The sequence below is a fragment of the Equus asinus genome, chromosome 25, assembly GCF_041296235.1.
Source record: "Equus asinus isolate D_3611 breed Donkey chromosome 25, EquAss-T2T_v2, whole genome shotgun sequence".
NCBI lineage: Eukaryota > Metazoa > Chordata > Mammalia > Perissodactyla > Equidae > Equus > Equus asinus.
In genome coordinates this window covers 12,555,526-12,572,902 of record NC_091814.1, presented here as the reverse complement: position 1 = coordinate 12,572,902, position 17,377 = coordinate 12,555,526, and the positions used below count along the sequence as shown (strand labels likewise).

At 47.0% G+C, this 17,377-nt stretch overlaps 2 protein-coding genes across 3 annotated transcripts in view; one reads left to right on the top strand and one right to left on the bottom strand.

Annotated features, from left to right (window-relative positions):
* The window catches only part of LOC106846575 (histone H3), a 39,166-nt gene that overhangs the window by 7,203 nt on the left and 14,586 nt on the right, over positions 1 to 17,377 (bottom strand). For both annotated transcript variants that reach the window (XM_070497766.1, XM_070497765.1), the window contains one exon: positions 8,857 to 8,957. The gene's annotated coding sequence lies outside the window, so the exon portion shown is untranslated. The remainder of the gene's footprint in view (positions 1 to 8,856; positions 8,958 to 17,377) is intronic.
* Positions 13,376 to 17,268, top strand: LOC106846574 (uncharacterized). The gene has a single exon (XM_070497762.1). It carries the CDS (start codon positions 16,442 to 16,444, stop codon positions 17,213 to 17,215), a length of 774 nt encoding a protein of 257 aa, XP_070353863.1. The 5' UTR covers positions 13,376 to 16,441; the 3' UTR covers positions 17,216 to 17,268.

Sequence of the window (17,377 nt, the reverse complement as noted above, 5' to 3'; positions counted from 1 at the left end):
GCGCCCAGGACTCGAACCAACGAAACACTGGGCTGCCTGCAGCGGAGCGTGCAAACTTAACCACTCAGCCACAGGGCCAGCCCCTCTTTGTACTATTTTTGCAACTTACTGTGAGTCTATTATAATTTAAAAATAAAAAATTTAAAAAACTGCAGTACATGCTTTCCCACTAACTAACCAGCTGCAAAGGTAAACTAGAATGGCATATACTTTCTCTATTGCTTATATACCCTTCCTTGGTGTCAAATGATGTTTTAAACACTTTACACGTATTAACTCATTTTATCCTCACAATAACCCTATCAGGTAGGTAGTATCATTATTTTCATTTTACTGATGTGGAGATGGAATCACAGAGAGCTTAAATAACGTGCCCACAGACACACAGTCAGTAAGTGGCCAAGGATTAAAATCCAGAGTTTCCTTTTAGTCACTATACCACACTACTAGTGCCAAAGAAGCAAGATGTTGATGCAGCATTTCTAGCAGTTAACAACATTAGAAATAACCAACAATGTAAGAACACTGAGATAAGTTATATCAACTCAGAAAAAAAATCATCTTATCTCAATCAGCCTAGACCAGCACTTAGTCTCACAAGCCAGGTTTATTGACTTGTCTTCAAGGAGGGAGAACACACACCAAAGAAACTGAGGTGTCTCACCAAACAAAGGAAAACTAGAGTTATCATAGGTTGTAGGGAAGGTGGAGTACAGAGTTTTGATGTACTCAAAGCAAAGGAGGGTTGTGTGAAAGGATAGACATCAGAACTAGGTTTGAGGTGCATCCAAGTTTCCTTGGAAACTACAAGATAAAGGTGAAATGTTGTGTGTAGAAAGCTCTTTTTTGAAGTTTTGTACCTAGGTTGAAGATTGAGGCTGCTTCTCTGTGTCAAAGCGATTTAGGTCCTCTAGGCAGGAGGAAGATGTTTTATTCTTGCTATGCTTTCAAACAGCAAAGGCTTTGATAGTCTATGATTTTTAGAGAACAAGGTTTCTCAATGAATCAGAAAGCAGTGGTCACTCGAAGAAGGGGGTTATGGCTCTGTAGCTGCTGCGTGTACTGGGAGGTCAGTTTCCTGCTCATTCTCTGCTAGGTTATCTCAGCCTGATGAACGCCAGAACAGATTTTTGCTTTCTCAGTCATAACTAATTTCTACTTTCTCAGGATGCATGTAAGTGGTATTGTGTTTTCTACCTTATTCTATTTTTTCCTGTTTCCCCTCTTTAACCTGTATTTTAAAAATTGGCCTTTCCCTCTTGACTCCCACAAAACTTACATCTCTCTCTGCTATCCCTGTTGCGATGTGAACATTGAATCTGTTGATTGACGTCCTGTGTTAAACTTCACGATGGGCAAACACCACATTTTATGTCCCCACTCTCTCAATGAAGGACACCCAGGTCTCCTCCAATTCCTCATCATCACAAAAAATGATGCAATGAACATTGCACATTTCCTTTATGGATCTATATAAGAATATCTTTTGGATAAAAACCCAGGGATAGAACTTTGGTTACTAGGGTCTTGTTTATTATTTTTTAAGATTTTATTTTTCCTTTTTCTCCCCAAAGCCCCCCGGTACTTAGTTGTGTATTTTTAGTTGTGGGTCCTTCTAGTTGTGGCACATGGGATGCTGCCTCAGCATGGCCTGACTAGCGGTGCCATGTTTGCGCCCAGGATCCAAAGCGGTGAACCCCTGGGCCACCCAAGCGGAGCGCGCGAACCCAACCACTCAGCCACAGGGCCAGCCCCAAGGGTCTGTTTATTCTTAATTGAACCAAGGAGTATCAGGCTCCTCTCCAGAATGGTTGCCTTGGTCTTCCAACACCAAGGCATCAGGACTCCTCTGAGCCCACATCCAGGCCAAGCCTTGGGTCATCCAACTAAGTTTTGCCAGACTATCTGGTGTAAAGTGATAGCTCATCATTGTTTTCATTTTCATTTCTTTGATTACTAATGAGTTCAAGCATCTCTACATGACTTTGATAGCTTTTGTGTTTGCTCTCCTGTATATTGCCTGTTTGTATCCTTTGCCCCAACATTGTTTAAGGAGTAAAACCTAGCCCCTCCCTAGTTTGGCATTTGAGGCTCCTGAAACTAGTCCCCAGTACTAAAAGCTCACTTCTTCTTCTTCTTCTTTTTTTTTTTTTGAGGAAGATTAGCGCTGAGCTAACATCTGCCACCAATCCTCCTCTTTTTGCTGAGGAAAACTGGCCTTGAGCTAACATCCGTGCCCATCTTCCTCTACTTTACATGTGGACGCCTGCCACAGCATGGCTTGATAAGTGGTGCAAAGCCTGGGATCTGGGCCCGCGAACCCCGGGCCACCAAATGGAGCACGAGAATTTAGCTGCTATGTCACCAGGCTGGGCCCAAAAGCTCACTTCTCATTACTGCCCTTTGCCCGTGCTACAAGTGGTCCAATAACTCTGTCTTTGTTTTCACTGTCCCTTCTGCCTGATTTGTACCACCTTCCCCTAGCAATCTAAATGTGTCAAATCCTAAATATTCTTTAGAATCCAGCTCAAATATCGTCTCCTACAGGCAGAGTTCCCTGATTTGCTCAGCTGGAATTCACCTTGCCCTCTCAGGCCCCACAGAGCTCAACCTGCATTTCTATTTGTCATCTATCACAACATGCCTGCCACTCTGGCTACTGATGTGGGTATCATCTCCCCGCAGACAGGCATCAGATTGTGTGCAAGCACAGAAAGATTCAGAAGGCATGGTCACAGAAACATTAAGACTTTTAAAATGAGTAAGATGATTTTTACTGTATCCTTTGCAGTTTCCTCTACCCAGTGTTTTTTAACTATAGGTTGTAACCCATTAGTGGGTTATGTAACTGATTTACTTGATAGAGATCAATTTTTATTTCTCCATTCTTAAAGAAGCAGAAGAGAAAACATCAGAGTATATTGCAAATAATAAATATCGTTTTGTGAAACTTGTTGCAATTTATATTCTTGTCTGAATGTGACTGGGAGGCAATGTAAAATGTATCTCTTACTGCGGGTGGAGTTCAGCAGAGGTACTGTATGGAAGGGTTGCAGAACTCGCCACCCCAAAATATGCCGCTTTGGCATATTGAGTATTTTGCGCTGTAGGCACTTAAAAAAGAGCAAATGCAGTCACAGGCTTTCTCTGAACTCCTCTTTTCTGCCTAAGGCCGATCCTACTAAAGAAACTCAGTTGACATCAATCTCCTCCCCGGGAGTTTCATCAACCAAGGAAGACTGACTCTTGTCACAGGAGAGGAGACTTGAAGTCCACACCACACTCAGACAGACTTTGTCACAAACTGTCATACCTCCCATCTATTCTAAGGGCCCAGTCATCTTTCCTAAAAATCATTTACTCTTTCCTAAGAGGCCTACATGCTCCCTCCCCTTTCTGTTAAGATGCTATTTAAATCTGAATTCTAAGCCGCCTCAGGGAGTTATTCATTTTTCACTGGGTATCTCCCGTGTATACATGATGTACACGTTACTAAACTTCTGTTTGTTTTTCTCTGGTCTTTTATTACTGGGACTCAGCTAAGAACTCAGAAGGAAGAGGGAAAAATTATTTTTCTCCCCCTACAGTACATATATTAATATTATTTGTATCTACTGTGTGTATCACTTTCGCCTGAAACATTGAATCTAATACAAAAGAAAAATAAAACAAAACTTAAGCTCAAATTTCATCTTGGCCACTTTATAGCGGGAGTGACCCAAGTTCTCAGGTGTCTTATTTTCATCAGAAATTGCCCTATCTGTAAACAGGAATATAAAGCCCTTTTTCCTTCCCAGGGTTGTTGTGGAATCAAGTGAGAGGATGTAGTGAAAGGCTTTGGTGAGTCATAATGCACCCAGGAACCCAAGTATTCTTACTGTCTGGGCCACAGTCTAGAAGAATCTCTAGATGCTAATCATCGAGAGATCAGATAATGTACCGTTTCCAGTGTGTTGTGTGTTAGTCTTTCTTTCCATAACAAGATTGTAATATTCCTAAGGAAAAGATCTAGGACTTGTAAAATTAGTGTTTATCACAATGTTAATGAAATGGCTAATAATCGTTCATTTATTGCCACGTTGAGACTCTGCTCGAAGTACTTTGCATGGACTGTCTTTATCTCATTCTATTCCTATGGTAATCCTATGAGGTGTGTACCATCTATTGTCACTATTTTACAGATGTTGAAACTGAGACACTGAGCCCCTGTTCTAGTTCCACATCTTTTCTCTCCTAGCTTTTCCCAGGCAAGCGAATCTGGGGAACAGTCTAATGGTTTCCCTGACAGTTCAGGCCTTCTCATGGTTACCAGAGGCATCCAGCGAAGGGCCACACATGTCTCCCCGTACAGCCTCTGAATCCTGGAGTTTCCCAAGTGGAGACACAGCAGGCCCTCTAGCCCCAACACTCGTGGACACAGGGAGTGTTAGTAAAAATGCAAAGCTGTCACTCTTAGTTTTATACTCAGGGGTAAGTGACTGACAGAAGGGCCTTTAGGAGGTGGAGAGTGCATGGGCATCTAGGGAGGGAAAACCAGGGCAAGCCTGGGCCTGCTTCCAGAGGGCCCTAACAGGTTCAGAGCTCAGCATCTGTAGTGGGTTGACTAGTATCCTCCTGAAATTTATGTCCACCTGGAAGCTCAGAATGTGACCTTATTTGGAAATAGGTTTTTTGCAGATGTAATTAAGGATCTTGAGATGAAATCATCGTGGATTTAGGGTGGGATAAGAGAAAAGAGTGGGAGATTTCAACACAAAGACACAGGGAAGGAGGCCATGTGAAGACAAAGGCAGAGATTGGAGTTATGCTGCCGGAAGCCAAGGAATGCCAGGAGCCTCTAGAAGCTGAAAGAGGCAAAGAGGAATTCTCCCCTAGAAGCTTTGAGGAAAGCATGGCTCTGCTGATACTTTGATTTTAGACTACTGGTTTCCAGAACTGTGGGAGAAAAAATTTCTGTTGTATTAAGCTACCAAATTTGTGGCAATTTGTTATGGCAGCCCTAAGAAACCAATACAGCATCCTAGCAGCAGTTTCTGTATGAGCTTCCCTCAAGAGCAAGAGTGTGGCACAGCCGCAAGCCCACAATGAAGCCAGTCTGGGTTCCTCTTGCCCTGGCATGGCCTCAGGGAGCCCTATAGAGGTCCTTGGCTGGGAGAGGTCAACCATTGTCTAGGGGCGCCCAGAGCCACTTGCGAAGATGGTGATGCCCTGAGGAACTCTGGATTAAGCAGGTCCGAGAGGATGGTCAGGCCCCTGAAGGAGCCCGTCAGTTCACTGTAGAGCACCAAGTCTCCCCTTCCTGGTTCCTTTTCTGTCCTCTGCCATCTTCTTTCCCTCCCTCCAAGTACATTTCATACTCTACTCCTGATCACATTCAAATCTCTCTCTCCCGAAATGCTCTAGCGTCTTTCATGAATGAAAGGATGGTATTAGTTCCCTACTCCTGCTTTAACAAATTACCACAATTTAGTGGCTTAAAACAGCAGTTAAGATCGCATGTTCTGCTTCTCGGCGGCCCGGTTCAGATCCTGGGTGCGGATATGGCACCACCTGGCAAAAAGCCATGCTGTGGCAGGCATCCCATGTATAAAGTAGAGGAAGATGGGCATGGATGTTAGCTCGGGGCCAGTCTCTCTCAGCAAAAACAGGAAGATTGGCAGTAGTTAGCTCAGGTCTAATCTTCCTCAAAAAAACCCAAACAAACAAAGAAACAAAAAAACCAGCACAAATTTATTCTCTTATAGTTCTGGAGGTCAGAAGCCCAAAATGTCTTAAGGGGCTGAAATCAAGCGTCAGAAGGACTGATTTCCTCTGAAGGCTCCAGAGGGAGAATACATTCCTTGTCTCTTCTAGCTTCTAGAGGCTGTTGGCATTTCTTGGCTCCTGGCCTCATCACTCTAATCTCTGCTTCTGTCATTACATCATTACGTCTTCTCCCCGTTGAGCCTCTTGCCTCCCTCTAATAAGGTCTGTTGTGATTACATTTAAGGCCCACCCAGATAATCCAGGATAACCCCTCTGTCTCAAGGTTCTTAATTTAATCACGTCTGCAAAATCCTTTTTGCCATACAAAGTCGCATATTCACAGGTCGCAGGGATTAGGATGTGGACATCTTTGAGGTGGGCTATTCAGTCCACCACAAACAGGCACCGCTCCCTAGAGCATCTCCCTTCGAGCACTGAGCCCATTGAGGGGTTGGTAGTGGTGAACTCTCTGCCCTCCGCTAAGGTCATGAGAAGCAGACTAATGGTGGGCTTTAGACATTTGTGGGAAAGGGTTACAGCCCAGGACAGCTACCTTTCATCCTCTTCTGGGACCAACTTGCAAGAAGTTCCTTCTAGCACCCAGGTTAGACCAGCTCCTGGCCTGCAAATTCCTGAGAGTTCCCTGAGAGCTGGGAGGGGATGGGTACTGTGTCCTTTTGAGTGAGGCCAGGTTTTTTAGGCCCCTCATCAGGCAAACGTTTCCTGACCACGTGGTCACTGTCAGGATGCTGACTTACAGAGATGAGCAGGACAAAAGGCCCACCCTGAAGGAACTCGGAACCTAGTGGGGAACTGGGAGGACAACTTAATCCTGGAGGAACTGCTGAAGCAGAGGAGAGGGTACGCTTGCTAGAACCTGAGGAGAACGCTGTCTCTTGGCCTGATAAGGAGCAGCAGGGGAGGGGGTGCTGGTGGGGCACAGGAGGAAAGCTTCACAGGGCCGAATTAAGACTAAACTGCAGGCCTGTGCAGGAGGGGCACATATTTGGACAGAAGAGAGGGTTATGTCAAGTCATGAGAGTAGTTGGGAATTGCAGACTTTGGGCAGGGCCAGAAGAAACCTGTGCAACTAGGGGAATAGCTGGTGAAAATCTAATTAAAAGCCAGGGAAGGTTTACAACTTAGGAATTGTAAGGAGGATTACCTTTATAATTTTATTTTAATTTTTCTGAATAGCTAGTAATAGAATTAAATATTTTCTGTTGTTTATTTTGGATCAGACACTGTGCTTGTCACTTTATGGGAACTGTTTCTTTAAATGTCTCCAAACACCACTACCAGGCAGGTACCATTATCCCCATTTTACAGACGAGGAGCTGAGGCCTGGTGGGATTAAGTTTCTTGTCAAAGTCGTTCAGGTAGTGAGAGGCAGAGCCAGGACTCAAAGTCAAGTCTGTGGCCTTGCACTTAGCCTCTGCTTCTCGGTACTGACCATGATGTGTGGGCACATCATTCTGAAGGTAGTGGAGTGGAGGGATGGAAAGACTGTAAAGCGTAGGAGTGACAAGCGCAACTCTGGCATAGGGTGGAGGTCTTTCTCCACTTGGTGATAGTGCAGACAGGCGGGGAGCGGGTGAGCAGATAGAGGAGAGTCCACTGAAGCAGTGAGGCCCTCAACCCTGAGCACCAGGAGCCTCCTGTCACTTCCCCTCTCAGTTTCCAGTATGTGCTCTTCACTTGGTGTTTTCTGCTTAAGAATATGAACTCTGGAGTCCCAGCACTGTGCTCAGAATCCCTGGCCCTGGCACTTACTAGCTGTGGGAGCTCGGGCAAAATGCTCAAAGCTTTCTAGTCTGTAAAATGAGGATGGTAAAACACCTACCTGCCTTGCAGGGTTGTCATGGTGATTAAAAGAGATGCGAAATATAAAGTACAGTCAGAAGTGACTGAGCTTAGTGAGCATAAGTTGTTATCGTTATTTCTGTACTTCAGTGTACAATATGGCCCTGTTGATACCACCTCTGCCTCCTTGGGACATCCTCTCTCCCAGCGGTCCTCGTCTCTCTAGCTATCCTCTGTCTCTTGGTGTTCTCTTCATCTACCAGCCTCGTCACTGTTCCTGCTTGCCCGGGGTGCCTGCCTCACTCCTCTTCTCTTCTGCCTGAGCCCTGGGTAGATTGCATCAAACGCCCTGCCTTCTGTCATCCTTATCTGTCTGCTGAGGGCTTCCCCCAACCTAGCCCCAGCTGAGCCCTGTGCTGACTAGACTCATGTTCCCAGCTCCTGGTGACTGTGTCCTTCTAGATGGACAACAGGAATCTCAACTTCCAGATCAAGGTCAGAAGGGCTTTTAAGCATCTTCTTGGTTCTAAAACCAATTTCTTCTCCCCAAATTCTCCACTTTAGTGAAATTTACCATCATCTCCCAGCTCTTTAAGCCAAGGAGAAGGTCCTCTCTCCCTTGCACTCTCCAAATGCCTAAATCACCAAATCTTATCAAATTTATCTTCTACAATTCCATCAAATCCATCCCTTCATCTCTGTCTACTCCTAGCCACTGCCGTAGCTGAGGTCACCAGCAGCTCTGGTTAAAAGACCCAAAGTCCAGTGAACAGCACCAGTCCTACAGCAGGCTTTTCCTGGAACCAGGCTGAACAAGATGAGACTTTTTAAGGGAAAGTGAGTTGCTTTTTCTTGATTTTCTTTTGTTTAAGACTAATCTGAAAGTGAGAAATGGTGTAAGTACCTGAAACAATTAGATTTGGACACTGACATAAAAAAATTGAGTACGGCTTCACCCTAATTTCTTAAACCAATAAAGACATTCCAAAAGTTTCCTAGTAGGCCTAGAAAGTTTGGCCCTCACAGGATAGTGGCAGGAATGTCATCTTTGTCCTATTACCAAAAAGGTGTCAAAGCTGTTACTAACATGCCTGTGGCAGTTTGAGAAGCCCTGAAGGCACTAGAGAGTTCCTCATGGTCCTCCCAGAACACCCACACAGATCCTGAGCCCTCTCTGTGTGGGGCAAATCCCCAAGATCGCTGCTGAAAGGTAAGGCAGCAGTGTCCTGCTAAGGCCTGAGCCTGTGCTGGGTGACAGGGATTGGCTCAGATAGGTCCCACTTCCACAGGAAGTTGTTGTCCACATACCTGTTGGCACTGCGTGCTCTTTGTGAGGGCAGGTGGCTCAGTCAGGCCAAGTAGAGAAGCCTTCCATGGTGGAGGCCCAGAGCCTCTGTTGCATAGCAGCCCTGGAAGAGAGATCAAGGATGCAGACAAGGCCCTGCCCTTAAGGGACTCATCACCTTTGACAGGAAACCAGGGAGGGCCTCCGCTGTCCCACACCAGCAAGAAACACTGCTCCTCCCTGTTGGCTTCCTTTCACCATTCTTCCACACCCTGCAATCTTCGAGTTTGGTGGGTGAGCACTCCACTGTTGTGGCGGGAGGAAGAGAGGTGAGGAGAGGGGTGAAGGCAAGGTATAGCCATTCCCACGAAGCTAGGGACCCCTGAACTGCCTTAGCCATGACAGGTACACAGGCTGTTTCAAATCTCAGGGACTTGGGGAGGTCTTAGATATCTCTGGTATTTTAGGTCGGTTGGTGCTTTGCTTTTACATCTGATGTCTACCAGTTAAGAGTATGATCCTGGGGAGGAAGTGCCCCGACATGGGAATCTACGTGCTCAGGGGTCTGCTCAGCCACTAATGGCTCTGACACCCTCTGAGAACTTCAGGGTGCACCTCTGAAAACAAACTTCAATGGATGAGATGCTGGGTGCAAAGGTGCCATCCCTGCACAGCACAAAGTCGATGCTGCTTCTGCTTGCTCACAGAGTATAGATCCTGAGGGTCCCATCATGCATTGTTGGTCGAGCAGGGAACAATGCTCTAGGCAGAGACTATGGAGCCTGCATTAGTTTCCCAGGGCTGCCCTAACAAAATACCACAGACTGGGTAGCTTAAACGACTATCTTCTCATGGTTCTAGAGGCCAGAAGTCCAAGATGAAATTGTTGGCAGGTTTTGCTTCTTCTGAGGCCTCTCTCCTTGGCTTGCAGATGGCCACATTCTCACCCTGTCCTCACATATTGTCCCTCCGTGTTGTCTGTGTCCTGATGTCTTCTTGTAAGGACACCATTCCTATGGGATTAGGGCCCATCTTAATGACCCCATTTTAACTTAATTCCCTCTTTAAAGGTCCTATCTCCAAATACAGTCACATTCTGAGGTACTGGGAGTTAGGGCTTCCAAATATGAATCTGTGGGGGAGACACACAATTTAGCCCATAACAGGGCCTATTCTAAAAATCTCTGTGAGCCTGGAGCTGAAAGCTGGGGACCCCTTGTCAGGAGCAGCTACAGTCCACACTGCTCTCTCTTTTCCCCCCACACTCTGTGCAAAGGGTAAAAAAGTTTTCAAAAGCGCTTCTGCTTTAGTCTCTCTTCCCCTCAGTGAATTCTCACCAATCTCTGTAATACTTTTACCTATCGACTATGCTGAGACAAAACAAAAACATGAACACTGGCCTCTTCCAGGTGGAAATAAAGGATGATCAAGGTAAGAAGAGGTGTCATCTGAGACCCACACAGTCGCTTGTATCTGAGTCTGGTCTAGTGCTGGCTCTGCAAGATCCTGTCCCACTCCCCCAGTTGAACAGGTTCATTCCTAAAAGAGACTATGAGCCATTAAACTTCCAGCCTCATCTGGTGCAGGAATCGCCCCAGTGAGGCAGCCTCAAGTCGCTGCCCTCACAGATGCTGGGGCGGGCAGGTGAGGGTGAGGGAGGGAAGGAGCAGGTATGTCCTGCCTTCCACTGGTTCAGTGCAGGCCGACAGCTTGAACTCCCAGTGCCTTGCACTGGAAAACTCAAATATCTGCACAGAGCTCACATCTCTGAACTTCAGGATGTCTTCCAGGAAGAATTGTGCGTCTCCTGCTGTGGACCTGAGCAGGGAATCACACTGACAGGACCCAGGACGGAGCTCCCAGGGAGTGGCCTGGGTAATGGCAACCCTCAAACCCTGGTCAGTCCTCCTCCCCGGCACAGTTTCTTCGGGCTCAGACCCTCGAAACCCATGGGACTGTCAGAACTGAATGCTGGGCCAGGGACACCAGATCCCTTCCTGTCATCTGGTCCATTCCTGCCCGGATCTGCCTGTACCACTTGCTGTGTTTCACTGGCATTTTGAAAGAAAAGGAGGCAAATTAAAATAAATGTTCCAGGAAGACAGTTTGTGTTGAGTCTTTGACTTCAAGTAACCCCAGGGCTCCAGGGACCCCAAGATGAGACTGAATCTTTGGTTTGTGGATTGGTCAGGCTATGTGCCTGATTCTCTTTCATCCTGAGTGGCCTGCAGCCCTGGACCAAATTGAGAAGCCACAGGATTTTGAACTGCTGTCCTTACCCCAATCTGAGGCAAACTCATTCCCTCAACATCCTGCTCACTGGATAAAAATTTCCCATTTTCTGGCTGTCTGGAACACTAATGGTTGTACTGCACAGTAAAGGGTGCTGCAGGGAGGAAGAAGTTTTCCTCGACCCTCTTAGGGTCCCCTGGCCAGGTCTGAAAATTAAGCTGACAAAGACAGATTAATAGGAGAAAAGCACACCAACTTATTTCATCTAAGTTTTACGTGACACAGGCACCTTCATAAGGAAATGAAGATCCGAAGAAACAGTCAGACCTGAGTACTTTTATGCCAGGTTTGATGAAGGGCGGGCAATCGAGTAGAGAGACAACAGGTGAAGGAGTACGAGGGAAGTGTAGTAACCGGGGAGGCAGCAAGGCCTGTTTGAGAGGATCTTCTGGGCCTCCCTCTGTCTTTAGAGACAAGGATGCTCCTTTCCCGGGAGGATAGGGAGGCCACCTCTCCCAGGAGGCTCTTATGACCCGTTTCAGGGGAGAAGGTCCCGGGGAAGGTCAGAGTGACCTTCTCGCTTCTGTCCTTTTCTCAAAATTTCTTCAGCTTAAAATATTCCATGTGTGAAGGTGCCATATTTTGGGGTAGCGTGTCCTGAACCCCATCAGTGGCAGAATACGCCACTTTGGCATAAGGATTATTTTGAGCTAAAGGCACTTGAAAAACGGCAGGTGCAAGAAGGGCACTCTGACCTCCCCTTCTCTTCCTAAAAACAGGAGATGAAACCTCCATATGGAAGCTGTCTTCCCTCTACCAGGAGGAAAATAACATTCTTATCACCAAGGATGGGGAGTCAAAGCTGAGAGAAAGGTGTATAAACCTTGTTAATCTAACCTTTACCTTCCTAGTTACTTTTCCACCATTAACTGCCCAGCTGGGGCCCTTTTGTCTTGTTACATTGTCACGATTTGTTTTGTTACATTGTCACGATTTGCTACTCTTTGTCCAATTCAGCATGGAAGGGTTCAACTCTAACCCGCTTCTTGGGGTCTTCATGTCCTTACTAGGGCTCCCCTGCCAAGTAAAACTTTCAGTAAATATATTTGTATGCTTTCCTCCCGTTAGCCTGTCTTACATCAATTTAAATCTCAGGCCCAGCCAAAAGCTCTAAGAAGGTAGAGGTGAAATGCTGCCTTCCCTACAGCAGCTTTGAGTTCGAAGGGGTTCAGATCACGCCACCCCAAAACTAGTCGCTCTGGTATGTCGACTATTTTGAACTGAAGGTACTTGAGAAACAGCAGATGCAGGAAGGCAGCTCCGACATCCCTCTTCTCGTCTAAAAGCAGCTCATAAAATTTCCCATGAGGAAGGCGCCCTCCCAGGACCACGAAGAGAACACTCTGATCACCAGCGACTGGGAGCTGATGCGGAACTGCAGCTGTACAAACAAAGCTGCTAAAACACCCTTGTCTTCCGTTAGCTTCCCCCCTGTATTTCTAGTCATTGTCCCGTAATTTACTGTCCCTACTCTAACGTCAATTTAATTCTCGGGCCTAGCCACAGAATCGGAGGGGCAGAAGGAGGTTTTCCCTCCCTTACAAGTTTATAGGATTCCTGGCTTTCCAGCGTAACATATCCCAGTGGAACGAGGTGAGCTCAAGTAACGTGCTCCACATGACAAGTATTTTTATTCCATTAACCATCCTCATGAGACTTAAGCTACACATGGCAGGAATTTTAAGGGCTATATGTTTTAATGTATTTATTTAATAGAAATGACTTGGATTTGTGTGTGTGTGTTCAGGCTACAGGTGTTAGTATGATGCCTAATACTTCTGGTTTACAGGGAAAATTAGAACAGAATGCTCACAAGTCAACTGATGTATAGCCTTTTTCCAAAAAAAAGGGACTACTTTTTCTTAGCATGTCTTCTTCCTCAACATTCTTTTCATTTAGTTTTTGTAATCAACAGTCTAGATGCATGACTTCATTTCACGCTCACAGGCTTGAGAGAAAGGTATTATAAACCCCATTTTACAGATGAGGAGAGTGGTGGCGACAGTACTCAGCCCACATCTCTCACACCCCTTCCCCTGGGGAATTCACAGATCAATAGTCTTCTCACTGGCAAAGGGCAAGTCAAACATTAGCCACCTCACAGGGTTGCTCTGAGAATTAAACAGGAGAATCCATGAAAAAAATGTTTCCCAGAGCCTGAAGCATGGAAAGTATTCATTAAAATACAGCCACTAATATTATTATTGATAAAAAAGATACCCACAGTAGTTATGAGAACTGGAAGAAAGAAACAACAATTTGGAAATTCATATTTAAGCCATGCCTTAAAAAGGAATTTTATCAAATAGAATGAAAGGATAAACCAGACTAAGGAACACCATACAGGGAGGTAGGAAGCAAAGGCATGAACCAACAGGGCCTATTGGGGGAAACTCAGAAGGACCATGACACAAGTCTCAAATTCATGAATGACTTCTGATTTAGGCTTTTGATATAATCTACAAATGAAGTTGTACGTTGTCTTGTAATTGTGTGAGTCAAGCATTGATTAATTAAATGTAATCACTGAAAATATGTCAAAATTTTACAACCCGGTTTTGGCCACCCTCCGCCCACTGCCCCATATACCAGGAGCCTCCAAAAAGGGACCTCTGAAAAACTTCACATGTAAAAGGCTCTGTAAACCCTAGTCTCCATAGAGCTCAGGATCTATAGAGTAGTTGTGGCTAGAGTGTGTGGGGAGGATGTGGCAAGTAGATAGTTCTGGAAAGGCAGGTAGGGACAAGGTTGAAGGAGTCTAAATGCATGATTATAGAACCTTATCAGGCTGAGAAGCAGTGGTTTTGAAGCAAGAGACTCTGTGACCTGGCGGAGAATTGACCAAAAAGACATTCTGATAGAGGTTCCTAAGGAGTTCAGATGAGAGATGCTAAGCTTTAACGGGAAGTGCACAGCGGATGTCAAGACTCCATCAAACTGTTCACCTACCTCTGCCTACAGCTGAAAGTGGCTGCCCAGCATGACTTAGAGCAATGCAGCCATTTGCCTGTCAGAAGAAAGCCAAAACCTGTGCGGAGCTAGCACCTGCACTGGGCACTAAGCTAGTTGGGAGCTACTCGCAATCTTCTAAACCACTTTTCCCCCAAACTTCTCTTGGAGAGAATTGCCAATCCTTGTTCTTTTAGGAAGAATGTTTTTTTAGAGGCTCCAGGGAAACCCACTCCCACCCCAAAATAACCATTCTATTAATCCCGCCAGTTGGATTCAATCTCCCACACCACTCTCCCGTCAGAGTCCCGTCTGGATAAATACCTCAGGTACTCATTCACGCCTGCATGTGAGTCGCTTCCTCAGTCTGAGTTTACTTGCAACGGGAAAAGGGAGAGGTGATCTTGGAGATAATTTTGTTTAGGTAATGGGTGGTTCGGCCCCTCAGAGGAGGATGAAGACTATTGAAAAGAAAGTTTGTAGACTATCTTTGATTCCGCCTGGGGTCCTGTCCCCTCTGACACCAAAACCCCTCACTCCCATCATCCTTGGCTTGGATTGCTTTATCCTGTTGCAATTGGGCTGTGACTTTCTTTGCTACTACTGTTTAAAAGCAGTCAAACGCAGGAACCGTTCATCCTGTAAACAATTATGGAGCTTACGCTACACACTGAACTACTTATCAGCTGACAAAGGAAAATAAACAAAAATCACTGCCAGACAGACAGTCAGTGGGGGTGGGGGTGGGGCGAATATGTAAGATGAAAAGAGATGTAAAGTAACGTGGTCGATTCTGCAGGAGCTGCTGAAGGGTCAGAAAAGAGCAGGTGTGTTTCTCCCCCCTGAAGCAGCCAAGGGAGAGGAAGACATTGTAGGGGAGGACAAAGAATTTTCCCTCTACCCTTCTGAGTTCTTAGCTGAGACCCTGTAATAAAAGACTGATTAACTAGAGAAAGACAAACAGACGTTTAGTAACATGTGTACCTCACGTATACACGGGAGATACCCGGGGAAAAATGAGTAACTTCCCGAGGTGGCTTAGAATTCAGACTTAAGTAGCATCTTCACAGAAAGCAGAGGGAGCACGTATGCCTCTCAGGGGAGAGTGAACGATTTTTAGGAAAGATGACTGGGTCTTTAGAATCGATGGGAGGTATGACAGTTGGTGACCAAGTTTGTCTGAGTGTGCTGTGGACTTCAAGTCTCCTCTCCTTTGACGAGAGTCCGACTTCCTTGGTTGACGAAACTCCCGGGGAGGGGACTGATGTCAACTGAGCTCCTTCTGGAGGATCTATCTTCAGGCAGATAAGGGGAGTTCAAAGAAGGCCAGCCCCTCATTGGCTGTGTTCCAAGTGCCTACAGCTCAAAATACTCAATATGCCAAAACAACATATTTTGGAGTGGCACGTCCCAAACTCCTACAGGCATATTTTGGGGTGGCCTGTCCTACAACCCTTCACCGTCTAGGGTGAATTCCAGGGTGCTGGCTTAGGCATGTGTGGCATGGTGGCACCATTCAGAAGCAGACACAGAGCCAGTCAATGAGTTGGAGAAGGAAGAGAATGGATTCCCTCAGCTCCTGTGAGAGTCACACCTTGGAGATTTTAAGTTTAAACACGTTGATTTGGGGAGACTTTGGATTTTAAGTTTAAAATGACTAAAGAACAACCAGGAAGATCCACAGGTGTGGAGCCTAGAAGTCTGGATACACATGTAGATTTGGGATTCATTAGCATATAGAGGGTAGCGGGAGCCAAAGCAGAGATGCAGAAAGGCACATACGCTACTTTCAAATAATAGACATTTCTCAGAAAAAAACCTGTCATCCTTTCTGATGCAGAAACCACAACATCTGTGGATTCTCCTACAGGAGGCCCGAAAGTAACCAACGTGCTATACAGGTCAGGACCCCAAACAATTTCATAGGGCAGTTTCTGGTAACGACTCTCCATCTGGAGCGGCTGTCCTCTAGCGAAACTCTATTCAGCAAACTTCGCTGGCCCCGCGCGGGCCTCGGTGGACACACGGTTGGGCCCTGAATCCCGGCTGAAAAGGGTGGGTTTTAGGGGATCTGCAGAAACGGACGTACAGCGCATCCTTCAGCCTCCTTTCTGCATATGTGGCTTCCTTCGGCGGAGCGGTGGGTTCACTGACTCCACCAGAAGGCTTGGCGGTGTAGTGAGACCGGTTTCCCTAGGATCCGATTTCTCTCGGGTGAGGGAGAATTCCACGCCTCATACCAACGAGAGACTAGACTCGGGAATTACGGCGCTCTTCCCCCTCCCTCCACAGCCCGGGTGCCCTGCTCGTGCGATCGCCTCGTCGGTCAGTCCGTCCACTTCTCGGAACTGCTTTCGTTGCAGTTTTATGGAACACGGTTCGGAAGCCTGGGACCCTCTGGTCGGGATCAGACCCGGCGCTGGCGCTCTCTTCTCCTTCCCGTCTCTGGATCCACTGGCTCCTCTTCTGGTCTCCTGCCGCCAGAAGGACCTTTCCTCTCAGCCCAAGTTGAGAGCCTTCGGGGAGCCTACAGACGGAGAGAGGCAGAGGCGAAAACTGCTGCGGGATCCGCTTGGATCCGAATTCTCCCGGCGACTATGGCAAATAGATTCCCACGAAGGGCAGAGTCCATTAGAGGGAGTCGGGGAGGGCGGAGGAGGGTATGGAAACAGCCGGAAAGAAATGACGACACACAGAGCGGGCGGGGACAATTTACAATGCTTCCCGCCCGCGCGCTTTGGGTTTTCAATCTGGTCCGATGCTCTTGCATATGGGGAAAGACGCCGCCCTCGCCGCTCGCAGAGATCGTGTCTCCGGCCTGCGGCAGTCATGTCTGGCAGAGGAAAGGGTGGGAAGGGCTTAGGCAAGGGGGGCGCCAAGCGGCACCGCAAAGTCTTGAGAGACAACATCCAAGGCATCACCAAGCCCGCCATCCGGCGTCTTGCTCGGCGTGGGGGAGTCAAGCGGATCTCGGGCCTCATTTACGAGGAGACCCGGGGTGTGTTGAAGGTGTTCCTGGAGAACGTCATCCGCGACGCGGTCACCTACACGGAGCACGCCAAGCGCAAGACGGTCACTGCCATGGACGTGGTCTACGCGCTCAAGCGCCAGGGCCGCACCCTGTACGGCTTCGGAGGCTAAGCTGCCGCTCCACTTGAACGCCTGACGACCCCAAAGGCCCTTTTGAGGGCCGACCATACAGTCAGCAGAGGAGCTGGGCCCTTGCGTCAAGTACGACACCAACCAAGCTGGGAGGTAGCTGCACTTGACAGTGGCTCCAGTCAGCTCGGACTTTGACAGCTA